General features: G+C 42.8%; 1 protein-coding gene across 4 annotated transcripts in view; it reads right to left on the reverse strand.

Annotated features, from left to right (window-relative positions):
- Nucleotides 1-13,947, reverse strand: part of LOC126470469 (syntaxin-binding protein 5) — a 1,027,167-nt gene that overhangs the window by 321,256 nt on the left and 691,964 nt on the right. For all 4 annotated transcript variants that reach the window (XR_007586213.1, XM_050098331.1, XM_050098330.1 and 1 more), the window contains exon 7: nucleotides 3,126-3,201. Coding sequence is in view for 3 of the 4 variants with exons in the window: in XM_050098331.1 (XP_049954288.1) it covers nucleotides 3,126-3,201 (76 nt within the window). In the remaining variant the exon portion in view is untranslated. The remainder of the gene's footprint in view (nucleotides 1-3,125; nucleotides 3,202-13,947) is intronic.

Consider the following 13,947-nt stretch of genomic DNA (forward strand, 5'->3'; position numbering starts at 1 on the left):
GTTACTTGCACCTCTATTGGGCTATTCTGATAGTCTTTTCCAGATATGACATGGCACATAGGCATAGATCATTTCTAATATTACAAAGCAGGGCTTAATCTTTGTTGGTGAGAGTGAATTCATTGGAAGCTGTGTTTCTATAAGAAGATATGATTTTTTCCGGAAATGAAGCCAGCATGATGCATATAAGTAGCCAATGGCTTTTCTTTTCCTTTCTCAGTCTCCATCTGTCCACAGGCATTGTTCATTTTGACTGGAGGGGAAAAAAAAATTAAAAAAAACCACCACTTTATTTACCTGAATAATGATATCTATTGTGCACCATTTGTAGATGTCTCTGTTACTCAGTGAAGCTCTCTTTGCCTAATGGTGTGCAACATCTGTAGATCAAAGTACTAAGCACAGTAACTATTTACGACAGATGATGATGTATCGAGGAGTGCATTTTCTACACACAATGAAGCCAAGAAATAGTCTGATCTTCTCTTGACTAATACACAAAGAGTAAGCAGATGGCCCTTTTATTCAAGTGCCACCTTTCTTCTTCTTTCTCCTGGCCTTTTCTTATGTCTTCACAGGGTTGACATGTTTATAGGATTTGGCAATGTTAGTGGTAAATGGGGGCAGGGTGCCCTTCCTGTTGTGCTCTCTCATGTGGGAATGTGAGCATGTTTTCTAAATGTTTGTAAATCATGTAACTGAGAAGGGATGTGGGTACCATCTCAGTATTCACCTAGTCAGGTTGGAATAGCACCTAAAAGCGACATCCGAGATTGCCTGCACAATGGCCCTCATCATTAATCAACTGACAGATATGATCAGCGGTCAGTGTGCCTCCCCAAATCCAAGAAGCAGCATGCTAATGAGTCCAGCTATCTGTTCAGGTCTTTTAGAGTTATATCATGTATTCTGCAATACAATGGACAGGGTTTGTGTGTTCCAAGAAATTGTGAAGTTTTTCTGTTACAGCAACTTAGCACAATATAAAGTCTTGAGTCAAAATGTCCTGTATATAGGTTCACCTCTCTAACTAGTCTTTCGATAAGATTTTTGTTGAACTGAATATAGGCTGACATATTAGCATGCCTGGAGTATATAGCACAACAACAATCAAATTTTTTCACCCATCTGGTCTCAAGATTCTGAAAATAATATACGAAGGTTGTACCAAAAGTAAGGTTCCCGTATCTTTTACAAATAGAAAACATTGTTTATTGTCATTAATTTATACATCATTGAAAAGCTTCCACTTTTGTCTATTTTTCAACATGGTCTCCATTTTTCTCGACACACTTTTGAAGACGGTGCTCCAGCTTTTGTATTCCTATGTCGAAGATGTCTCCCGCCAACCCGTTAAGGAAGCTCAGACTTTATCATTGCTCTTGAAGCATTTGCCACCTAACTGTTCCTTTAGCTTGGGGAAGAGTTGATAATCGCTGGGGGCTAAGTCCAGGCCGTACGGGGGATGGGGCAAACAGTCCACCCAAATTTCTTTAGTAGCTCCCATGTTTGACAAGCGATGTGGGGTTGAGCATTGTCATAAAGAAGCACTACTCCCTCCATCAGTCGTCCTGCTCTCTGGTGATTCTGGATTGCTCACCGGAGCTTGGTCACTGTTTCACAACATCCGTCTGAGTTTATTGTCATCCCAGGTTGCATAAAATCGATGAGAAGTACCCTCTTTCAATCCCAAAACACAGCTGCCATAACCTTTCCTGCCGACTGCGTTTGTTTGAATTTCTTTGGTGGCCGTGAACTGGAGTGACGCAACTGACGAGATTGTTGTTTTGTTTTGGGGGTGTAATGAAACACCCACATTTCATCTCCCATGATGATAGAGAGTCCAACCACTTCTCCTTGTTGCCTCCTCCCTCATACTGTTGAAAAAAACTTGCGAGCACAGTCAAGGCATTGCTCCTTGTACCCACCAGTCAGCATCCGGGGGACCCAGTGAGCACACACCTTGCAATAACCCAACGTTTCTGTTAATTTACTGTCAGTTGTGCTGTGGGAAGCTTCAGGAATGCATTAAACAAGTTCACAGGCAGTGACCCTAAGATCTTTGAGCAGCTCACTGTTGATCTTCTGGACAATCGCATCAACAACCAGCGGTCTTCCACTCCGTTCTTCATCGTGAACTTCTGTGTGACCCTCTGCAAAAGCCCTGCACAATTTCCAGACATGCTGAATGGACATGCACTCTTCACCATAAACCTCAATCAGCTGCTGATGAATCCCCATGGGTGGTAAGTTCCTTGTGGGAAGAAACCGGGTTACTGCTGGAACCTCGCACTGGGCGGGAGCTGCGATCAACACTTCCATCTATGGCAGCTGCCAAGCTAACACTGAGCGATGTAGTGAATCACAGACAGGCAGACTTGAGAGTGGGGGACCACTGCACATGGCACTGTTGTTGGATTTAGCCTAGCACCTTTTCTCGAGGCTGTAGCTCATTGGGAATCTTACTTTTGGTACAACGCTTGTACAATACTCGTAAGTAGGAACATCACACTTTAACTTCCTTATCCAGAAGTAGCTGATGAGTGAGATGGTGTACAAATTCAGTAGAGTTGTAAAGGTGGTCCTCATTTCCTCACTTACTGGCTGTGAGCACACTTAAGATTTTTATCAGCTTGTACCCAAGTGCACAAAAGTTACTAATCAATACTTATTAAAAGAATACTTTCTTTTTATAGCTTAGGAAGCCCTTACAATTTTGTTGGCACAGCTGCTTGTGTTGCAAGTTGTGAGTTTGTTGTCATTACTCAACATTTGATAGTTAACGGCCAATAGAAAACAGTAGCACTCATGCTGAAGACAATTCTTACTTGTACTGCCATGAATTAGATAAACAGAAAACAGGTATTCACATGTTATTTAATTACTATAGCAGCTATCAGTCTTAAGGACACACTGCCAAAGAAGAATGTGTATGGTTTCTACACTGTACCAGTTTTGAGGAGAAACTAATACTGAAAGCCAAAGAAAGCAATGCTCCCATTCAGCAGATTTTAATCATTGTTTTAGCCTTTATCTACAGCTTACAGGACATAACCTCTGCTTTCAATACCTACAATTACCTTCTGTATGCATGAATCTATTTTGTTATTTTAGTTATTACCCACCCTGTTCTGGATGTTTTCCATTCCACTTTCTGGATAGGTTTACAAGATTCCAGTTTTCCATCCTTGTTTGTCTTAGCTAGAAAGGAAGTAAATAGATGAGTGAATAGTTTTAGTAACTGAAACTATATGTAAAATGACAAATTATTTGGTTAGGAAAGGAAACACTGTTCTGCATAACTGAATAGCTGTTTACATGAATAATTTAAATTTCACAACTAGCAATAATAATTATGCACATGTTTGTACACATTAAATGAGAAATGGAACAACTTGTTATTTAATCCTATTATGGCATGTGAACCAGAAAGGTTAAAACTGAAATTTTAAACTTGATCATTAAAAAGAAAATTCAGTTGAGGAGACTTAAATTACAAGAAGACAGAATGGCTGGTCAGTACTTTACTCTAGCGGGTGAGATTCTGAGTACTGCCTATACAAACATATGAAAGTACAGAAAACTATCTAAGTCATTTTGTAGAGCATGCTCACGTACTAGGTACTGAGTACTGGGTGTCCCCGAGATGGACACTTCTGTGTCCACTCATGCACTCAACCAGTTTCAAGGTGGTCATTCTCTCTTTTCTCCCTGGGGAAGAAGTAATACTTGAAGGCACACATAAACTGGTCATTCTGTCCCACAGTAATGTAATAAACTTTATTATTTCACTGTCAACAACATGATTGTTGCTAAAATATTTGTTGTTTCTGAATGTTTCCACAGGTTTCCAAATCTGTGTAGCTGCCAATGATAGTTACAGTATGCAGCCTTTCTGACCAGTTGAAACAATGTTTTTGTTGTATTCTTCTTCTTATGTTGAAAAGAATACCTATGAAAGCCACAAGTGACCTTTTTTTTTAAGTACAGATTTTTATCTGAAATTGTCTCAACATCTCTCCAATTTAGTTGCAAAATTATAAATAAAACCTTTTCAAGGTACTTACACTATACAGGTCATTACTTTGTGAATGCACTTAGCATCAATTTTATATGGTTGCCTTCTTACTCTACTTACGAACAACATATAAATGCACTCAGTATCTACCACCACAGCATGTACTTCAGTTTCTACAATTTCACCATGTTGACAAACATTTTGAGCTAAGCAGTATGCTCTCAGAATCCCTCCCTAAGTCAAATCTAGTAACACAAACAGAAGTGTGTCCCATGAACAATGATAAATGACTTGTGATGATTTCCACAAGAACTTCCATACTATCAATGAAGCATCAGTTAAACAAAACACAAATTGCAAAGTTTTTGCCAAATGATACCTTGTATTGGGTAAGACTTCTACAAATGTCTCTCTTTATTTGGTAAAACAAGATGAGAAAAACTGAAACTTCCAGTTATTTGTCCAATGAATCCCAATGTAATTACAGATGGACCAGCAGCTCAACAAGCAAAAGCAGCAGAAGGAATCATCTATATCATTCTTAGGATAACCATATGAATTTTAACCTACAGTGATCCAAGGGAACCATAAAAAACTGAAATCAAAATTGTCGCATGAAAATTTTAACCTTGCTCCTCCCAAATAAAAATTTCATTCTGGAGCATATGATAGTCCAAAATAACAAAAAACATAAAAATGTATTATTATTCCACACGAGCAAGCCTATTTTGAACACTGTCTCCACAGGTAACGTGCAAAAAGATTACCAGTATTGATTTATGGCTTCAGCCATTTTATTTTAAAGTGGTCACTCTCATCATCAGAGGGATTTAGTTCTTTTGCAGTCATGGAATGTGCTTGTGACATGTACCTGTGCCATCTACTTTATAGAAAGTGATGGAACAAGAAGTTTATGTGCTGTCTTGCATAGTTAACTGACTAAATACCCATGTTGCATGTTCCTTAGCACACCATCTGTTTATGTCAATACATGTTTTATAATCACAATATTTTGCAGATGTTACAATGCTAATACCTGTGTATTAAGGAGACAAATGATCTCTCAGCACAAGGCTCCACTATTCAACACCTGAGGAAGGTGTAGTAATGATAATCTCAGAACACTTTATGCACACAGGAATCTTCCAAAAGGAGAGACAGATGGTGAAGGGAGGCAGTTGACTTATCAGCTCTATGACTGCATCTATGTTCTACTCTAAATTATGCCTACATTAGGAATGACAGTGATACAGAAAACAGTGGGGTGATGCTCAGGTGGGAAACAAATCATGCTTTCAACAAATATCAAGAGAATTCTAACAACAACAACCATCCACTTTTGCCATATATTCATCCCAACACACCACGCTGGAGGCTAGAGTAAATTATGTTAAATTTGGCTTATTAATTTTTGCTGATATACAAGTGAATTCCAAAGTGCTGTCATTTAATACTAAGTGAATTTATTCCAGTAATAGTGTCCTTTGCAACAGTGTTATATTTTCTGTACACCAGCGATATCAGAACTGAAAAGCATTGTGAACTGAAAAATAAACAACATATGTCCAGTTGCTGCGTAGAGGCCAGGCCAGTGGTAACAGCTGAAGTCTCAATTCCAGGTATAGTAGAGTTGATCAGCTCTGAGGTAAATGCTACAATCCACAAAAAATTCTTAACCTGATTATATGCAACAATGGCATCAGTCTTAGTGAAACTTCATGAAATTGTTGCACTGGTGCACATTCAGCGTTTGAGTCTGTGGTGAGAGGTCAAAGCTTACTACTTTCCTTCCCAACCCCCCACTTCCAGTTAACAAAATAACTTTTAAACTTCACCTCTCACCCCCGTTTTAGCTTGTCACACCACAGATGCCTACGATTTTAATCATAATAACAATAAAATATACAAAATCTTCTGACATAAAGTAATTATTTGTTTATACCAGTGTTTAGTGTACTGCTTTGCTATAACATCCAAGAAATAGCAATTAAGAAAAAATATAGCATCTAAAAAGCATATATCTGCAAATTTGTGAAGTATGTGGCATGCAATAAATTTTATGTCGACAGTGTCAAAATTTACATAATATAATAACTAAGTATGCAATCACCATCGTAACCACAAAGACTGTGAACAGGTCTGCAGACTACAGCTATGAAAGTATGTAAGTGAGTCAGTCATTCACTTATGTTGATGAAATCAGATTTTCTGTTCTCCCCTTTGAACCGTCCCTCCCTTTCCACTTCTTCTTCTTCTTCTTCTTCTTCTGTCAGTTCTATCTGTGGACTCTCAAATCATTTTGGATTTGGTCTTCACAACACTTATTATGGTCAGCCTGTGAATGTGTGCCTTTTACTGGCTGGCATGTTACTGGTCAGGCTGCAAGGCCAGACACATGGCCAGGCCCTCACATTAGAAACTGAAAACTATATAGCTCGCAATTTCTGCAATTCATTGACATTTTGAGACTCTTGGTTTTCATGCTACTTTATTGTTAGCTGTCATATTTGGGAACTGAAGTATGTAAAAATATAGACACTTCCACTAAAAAGTGGTTTGGATTGGGGGAAGGAGGGGTAAGCTGACCCTAATGAACCCTCCACTTCCTTCCATCTGTTGACTAATTAATTTCTTAAAAATGTCTGATTTGGCATATGAAAGGAAAAAATCTGAGGCTTGGAAGAAAAACTGTATACTACAGTTGAACTAACAAAGAAATAGTCCAAACCTGTTAAAAATCACTGAAAATGAGAATACACAGTCAGCTAGCTCATGCAGACTGAAAATAAAAAAGATGCCTGGACGTGAGCATGCCATACTTCAACACAAACCACTGAGTGGTTCAAGTACTATCAGATCTTGTAAAATCCCAAGAAACAAGAATCAAGTCTGTTCATTGCTGAAATAGCACAGACAGGCATAACGATAAGAGAAGACCTCACGTGGGAATGTCTGACAATTATGAAAAACATTATCTCTCAGTTCAGCCTACATTATGTGTTGAATCAAAACGACAGGATGATAATAATAGAGACTGCAACCAGAGAGAATAGAGTTACAGATGAGGCAGAACTGAATAATATAAAATAGATAGTTATTCTATTCTTGAGAATATTCGTGTCATTGTGAAGCCTTTTAGCTAACACTATCATCGATACACAATTTCAGTTACTACTATTAGACTGTATAATTATTTTTCATTTTCATTTGCAATTTACAAATGGTTCAAATGGCTCTGAGCACTATGGGACTTAACATCTGAGGTCATCAGTCCCCTACAACTTAGAACTACTTAAACGTAACTAACCTAAGGACATCACACACATCTATGCCCAAGGCAGAACTCGAACCTGCGACCGTAGCAGTCACGCGGTTCCAGACTGATGCGCCTAGAACCGCTCGGCCACAACGACCGGCTGCAGTTTTCAGTTAGTTTGAAATAATTAACTTTAGATATTGCTATTTCTTCTTGATTACTTTAATTACATATAGTTTTGGTGGTCTCTGTTTTTAACTGCTAATCATATGTATTTTAAACTGTGTTGCCACAGTAAAACCTTTAAATGAAATGTTGCTTTGTATTCTAACTTTTTACGTATTCTTTCACATTTATTTTTCTTTATCAGCATTATCAGCCCTGCACACCTTCCTGTCTTTTCTTACACGCTTATCTGTATTATGCACAAGAAATCACATCCATTATTGCCATTTCATGACACAAGGAAAAGGGAATGTACCCGTAAAAGGTGATCATTGAGTGCACCACTGCATACAAAAAGCAATCAGCTTCATTTGAGCAAAGAAAGATACATCATATCTTCACTCCAAGTGTAATAATCCAGTTGTGTAAAGAAATATACATACAGGATGGTAGATAAAGTTTGTGTAAAATGACACAGTTCTATGTACTCCACCTGTGCACTACAATTTACCATGAAACTGTCTTTACATTAAGTAGCTAAATGTTGCTGACCTCATTCACATATCATTGTTCCCTGGAGCCTATTACATTGTTTGTTCATTATTGTTTTATGCTCAGAGAGTAAAAGAACACTAGGCTATTTTAAGCTGAGAAATGAAGCACCTAAATGAAGAAGTAAGTTGTTTTCTATTTATTAGATCTGTTAATTGTGGTGTCACCGCCAGACACCACGCTTGCTAGGTGGTAGCTTAAATCGGCCGCGGTCCATTTAGTACATGTCGGACCCGCGTGTCGCCACTGTGTGATCGCAGACCGAGCGCCACCACAAGGCAGGTCTCGAGATACGATATAGCACTCACCCCAGTTGTACGGACGACATTGCTAGCGACAATACGGACGAAGCCTTCCTCTCATTTGCCGAGAGACAGTTAGAATAGCCTTCTGCTGAGTCCATGGCTACGACCTAGCAAGGCGCCATTAGCCTTACCTAGTTTGAGAGTTATCGTATAAATGTCTCAAGAAGAACGTGTAAACCAACAAAGAATAAAGTTAAGTATATTCCAAAGCTACGTATTTTCTGTATAGCAATCATAACGTATCCTGTTCCAGAATTGACGCCAGTCGGCGTGTGTGTACGCGTGCCTTTCTTTCGGCTCCCTTCCCAGTGTGGCGTAGCAAGCTTGTTACGCCACAACATTAATTTACCATTCTTGCAATAGGAAGGAGATGTGGTGTTCCAACAGGCTAATGCTCATCCACATACACTGGGAAATAAAATCTGTACACCTGGAAAGAGATGATGATTTTGATCAGATGACAGCATATGCCACCTGGAGGATAGTAGATGTACTGATAATTGTTTCATCTATTTCTGCCAACAGACAGCGTAGTGGCATACCTACCAGAGCTCCATCTGTGTCCAGCCTTTAATAGGGAATGCTCACAGCCGGAAGGCTCAGTGTGGTGCAAATGTGTGATCAAGCAGGCAACCATGCCATGAAGATGCATTTATGCTTCGTGCAGCCAACTGAGCGAGTTTGAAAGGGGTCAAATTGTGGCCTTCTGAGTGACTGGACGGTCCTGTTGGAGAATCGTCACACAAGTTGGATGTGCTGTGCCAGTTGTGCAACAATCCTGGTATCAGAGCCTGCATGAACATTCTCACAACCATAGATGATTTTCTGGACGTCCACATAGAACAGATGCCCACCAGGATTGTCGTATTGGTTGGTTGGTTTGTTTGTTTAAAAGATGGGGGAAGGAACCAAACTGCTAGGTCATTGGTCCCTTGTTCCAAATAAAACAATGCCACAAGGGTGAGAATAAAACAAGCAAAACTGACAACACAAAATGGAGAGAAAGGACAAACCACAAGAACGACAGAAGGGCAACAAACACTTAAATGAACAAAAGGGGAGAATAAAACGACAGAAATGCAAGAAGCAGGTAGAAGAGGTTAAAATGACAAAACAGATTGTCATGGCTGGCTGACCATGAGAATAAAAAGAAGATGCCAGCCACTCTGCAACACATGAAAACCTCCACCATAAAAAGACTAGGATGGAGGGCACAGAGGGATAAAGGACATGCACTAACACTTAGATCAAATGATAAACCTCACCCTCATGAATAAAACATAAAACTTAATCAGCCGATGAGGCAGTGTCAGATAAAATTAGCGGCAACAACTCTGGTAACCGAAGATATCATCACAGGGCAGTCGAAGTGGGACAGTGCACCAGGATATGGGCCACTGTCGACCGGGTGCAACATCGACACTGAGGCGGGTCTTCATGATGCAGGAGGTAGCCGTGGGTCACCCAAGCATGCCCGGCAGAGAACCACAGAGTCCCTGACAGAGGCCCACATGGAGGACTGCCACACATTTGTAGTCTCCTTAATGGCATGCAGTTTGTTGTGCGTACTGAGACTACGCCATTCTGTCTCCCAAAGCCAAAAAACCTGGCAGCGTAAAAATGAATGCAGGTCAGTTATTGGAATGCTGATCTCCATAAGCAGTTTCCATGTAGCCTGTTTGGCCAGCATGTCAGGAAGTTCATTGCCTGGGATTCCGATGTGTCCTGGGGTCCACACAAACACCACTGAACGACCAGTCCATTCCAGGCCATATATGGACTCCTGAATGGTTGCTACCAAAGGATGACAAGGGTAGCACTGGTTGATAGACTGTAGGCTGCTCAAGGAGCCAGTACACAGAGGAAATGACTCCCTTGGGCTTGAACGGATGTGCTCAAGAGCACAAGATATAGCCACCAGTTCTGCAGTGAAAACACTGCAGCCAGTGGGTGAGGAATGCTGTTCAAAATGTCCACCATGGACATACAAGAAGCCAATGTGACCAACAGCCATCGAGCCATAGGTGTAAACCACTTCATGGCCTCGATACATGTCAAGAATCGAGAGGACGAACTGCAATTGTAAGCCCTGACCTGGGCTGCCAATGTGGGAGATGAACCGCCATGTGTGCAAAAAGGAGATAGTAATTCGGATGCACAGGAGAACTATGAACATGTGTGAGCAGTTGTGCACACATGACCTGCAATGGAGGGACTCCAGCCTCCGCCTGGATGCTGGGCGTCGGACTCATCCTAAAAGCTTCCGTCGCTAGTCGAACACCACAGTGGTGCACTGGGTCGAGTAAACGCAATGCTGAGAGCACAGCCGAACCATAAACCAGACTCCCATAATCAAAGCGGGATTGAACAAGGGCTCTATAGAGCTGCAGCAGCATAGAGCGATCTGCACCCCAGTTGGTATAGCTCAGGCAGCGGAGGGCATTGAGGTACCACCAGCACTTCCGCTTAAGCTGACGGAGGTGTGAAAGGCAAGTCAATCAGTCGTTGAAATCAAGTCCTAAAAATCGATATTTCTTCACTACAGTGAGGGGATAGTCACTAAGGTAAAGTTCTGATTCTGGATGAACCGTACAACACCAACAGAAGTGCATAACACACGACTTTGTGGCTGAAAACTGGAAGCCGTGGGCTAGAGCCCGTGACTGCACCTTGTGGATGGCTCCCTGTAGGTGCCACTCAGCAACACCAGTACTGGTGGAGCAGTACAAAAAGCAGAAGTCGTCTGCATACAGAGAGGGTGAGATGGACAGTCCTACAGCTGCTGCTAGACCATTAATGGCCACTAAAAGTACAGATACACTCAATATAGAGCCCTGTGGGACCCCATTCTCCTGAATATGGGGGGGGGGCAGGGGGGGGGGGGGACCTGTGAGAGGCACCAACTTGGACATGGAAAATACAAAGCGACAGGAAATTCTGGATAAAAATCGGGAGTGGGCCTCAGAGACGCCACTCGTATAATGTGGCAAGGATATAATGTTGCCAGGTGGTGTCATACACTTGTTGTAAATCAAAAAAGATGGCAACAAGGTGTTGGCATCTGGAAAAGGCTGTTCGGATGGCCGACTCAAGGGACAGAAGATTATCAGTGGTAGAGCGACCCTGACAAGGAGCCTGTAGGCCACGTGACTCCAGGACCCAACCCAACCTCTGACACACCATACGTTCCAGCAGCTTACAAAGAATGTTAGTGAGGCTGATGGGCCAATAGCTATCCACTGGTATAATGGTGCTCTCCCACCAGTGCGATGGAAAGACGCCATCGCACCAGATCCGGTTGAAGGTCATGAGGAGATGTCGCTTGTAGCCAGACGAGAGATGTTTAATCATCTGACTGTGGACCTGATATGGCCCAGGAGCTGTGTCATGACACTGTAAAAGGGGCTGAGGAGCTCCCACTCTGTAAATGGGGTGTTATAAGGTTCACTGTGACATGTAGTGAATGAGAGGACTTTCCCTTCCATCCGCCATTTGAGAGTGCGAAAGGATGGGGGGTTGCTCAGCAAAGTGCTCGGCAATTGTGTTTGCGTTGGTAGATAACACACCATTGATGTCAATGCCAGTGATACCTGTCAGGGTCTGGTACCCACAAACATGTTTGATCTTCATCTAGACTTGGGAAGGTGACATACGACACCCTATGGTCGAGACATACCTCTCCAAACACTCCTGTTTCCGTCATTATATAAGTTGGTGAATGCGGGCACAGAGCCATTTAAAAGCTATTAGGTGTTCTGGGTAAGGATGCCGCTTATGTCGCTGTAGAGCTCGCCGATGAATGGCCTCAGTGATTTCCGATGACCACCAAGGTACTGATTTTTGCGGGGGCACCCTAAAGAACAAGGGATAGTGTTTTCCGCCACAGAAATGATCGTTCTAGTGACCTGCTCAACTACCAGATCAATGGTACCTTGCGGGGGAGATTCAACATTGACAGCTTCCCAGTCTGCCTTGGTAGACATCAAAGGGAATGGCACTGGGGGAGTGACAGGAAGATGGGGAAGTGGTCACTACCACACAAGTCATCGTGGGTTCTCCAGTGGACAGATGGGATAAGTCCTGGGCTGCAGAGAGATAAATCAATGGCCAAGTAAGTGCCATGAACCACACTGAAATATGTGGGGGGCCCAGTATTCAAGAGGCAGAGGTCGAGTTGAGACAGGAAAGTTTCGACATCTGTACCTCGCCCAGTAAGCATGGTGCCACCCCACAAGGTGTTATGGGTGTTAATATCTCCCAAAGGTAGGAAGGGTTTAGGGAGCTGATCAGTGCAGCCAATGTGTTCAGGGGTACTGCACCATCTGGAGGACGATATACGTTGCAGACAGTTATTTCCTGCATCATCCTTATCCTGACAGTGACAGCTTCAAGAGTGGTTTGAAGGGGCACAGGTTCACTGGATACTGAGTTCAGGACATAAACACAAACTCAATCTGACACTATTATAGTTACTACGGTTCTTGTAATATCCCCTATAGCCGTGGTGGGCAGGGGCCCACATTGCCACGAACCAGGTTTCCTGGCGGGCAATGTAGAAAGCAGGTGTAAAGCTTAACAGTTGTCATAGCTCAACCAGGTGGTGGAAAAAACCACAGCAATCCCACTGGAGGATGGCTTTATCGTATGGCTGGGAAGGCATGAAGCATGCAAGGAGGCAGGTAATGCCTCAGGGTCACCTGCTGCCATCGATTGAGTATTGGTATCCATTCCTACTGTGGATGAGACATCAGTGAGATCCAGGTCCTCGGGGGATGCTGAGATCTCCACCTCACCCACAGGTGAAGAACTGGTAGGGAGTGGTGGTGTTGGGGACACCAGAGGGTCCTGTTTCTTAGCAGACTTCTTTGTTTGCTTGCCCTCTCTCTTGCTGGGAGGTCTTCTCCGAAGTAGCTTCAGACATGGAGGAAGACCGTGAAGCTCTTCGCCCAGCAGCTTTTGGCTCCTTTAGCCACTGGTGAATGTCCGCACTGGCATTAGTGGAGACCTTGGGAAAGAGGGTCCCAGGGGAGCCCTTCCACATGAAAGGATCCGGAGGAGGGGGGGGGGACCGATATCCCCTGCGTTTGGAGAGGCCTTGTTCCCAAGGTAGGTACTTTGGGAGCAATGGAAGGAGATTTTCCCCCTACCACCAAGGGAGCGGATGTATTGTGGAGGCCCGGGGGGCCCACTGTTCGTGACACAGAGTGTGGTACAATTGGTACTTGTGATGGTGATGGTAATGTACCTGCAGCATGTGTGTGCGTCAGCAGAATGGGATGTAATCGTTCAGATTTGTGTTTAGCCTCTTGGTAAGTCAACCAGTCCAGGGTCTTGTACCCCATGATTTTCCGCTCCGCTCCTTTTGGAGTACTGCACAGTCTGGCAAGCAGGGGGAGTGCTGCTCTCCACAGTTGATACAAGTGGGAGGAGGCACACAGGGAGTATTTGGATGCAGTGGACATCCGCAGTCTCGACATGTGGTGCTGGAAGTGCAGTGGGAAGACATGTGCCCGAATTTCCAGTACTTAAAGCACTGCATAGGAGGAGGGACATATGGTTTAACATCACAGTGGTAAACCATCACCTTGACCTTTTCAGGCAATGAATCACCCTCAAAGGCCAAGATGAAGGTAACGGTAGCAACCCTGTTG

The sequence above is a fragment of the Schistocerca serialis genome, chromosome 3, assembly GCF_023864345.2.
Source record: "Schistocerca serialis cubense isolate TAMUIC-IGC-003099 chromosome 3, iqSchSeri2.2, whole genome shotgun sequence".
NCBI lineage: Eukaryota > Metazoa > Arthropoda > Insecta > Orthoptera > Acrididae > Schistocerca > Schistocerca serialis.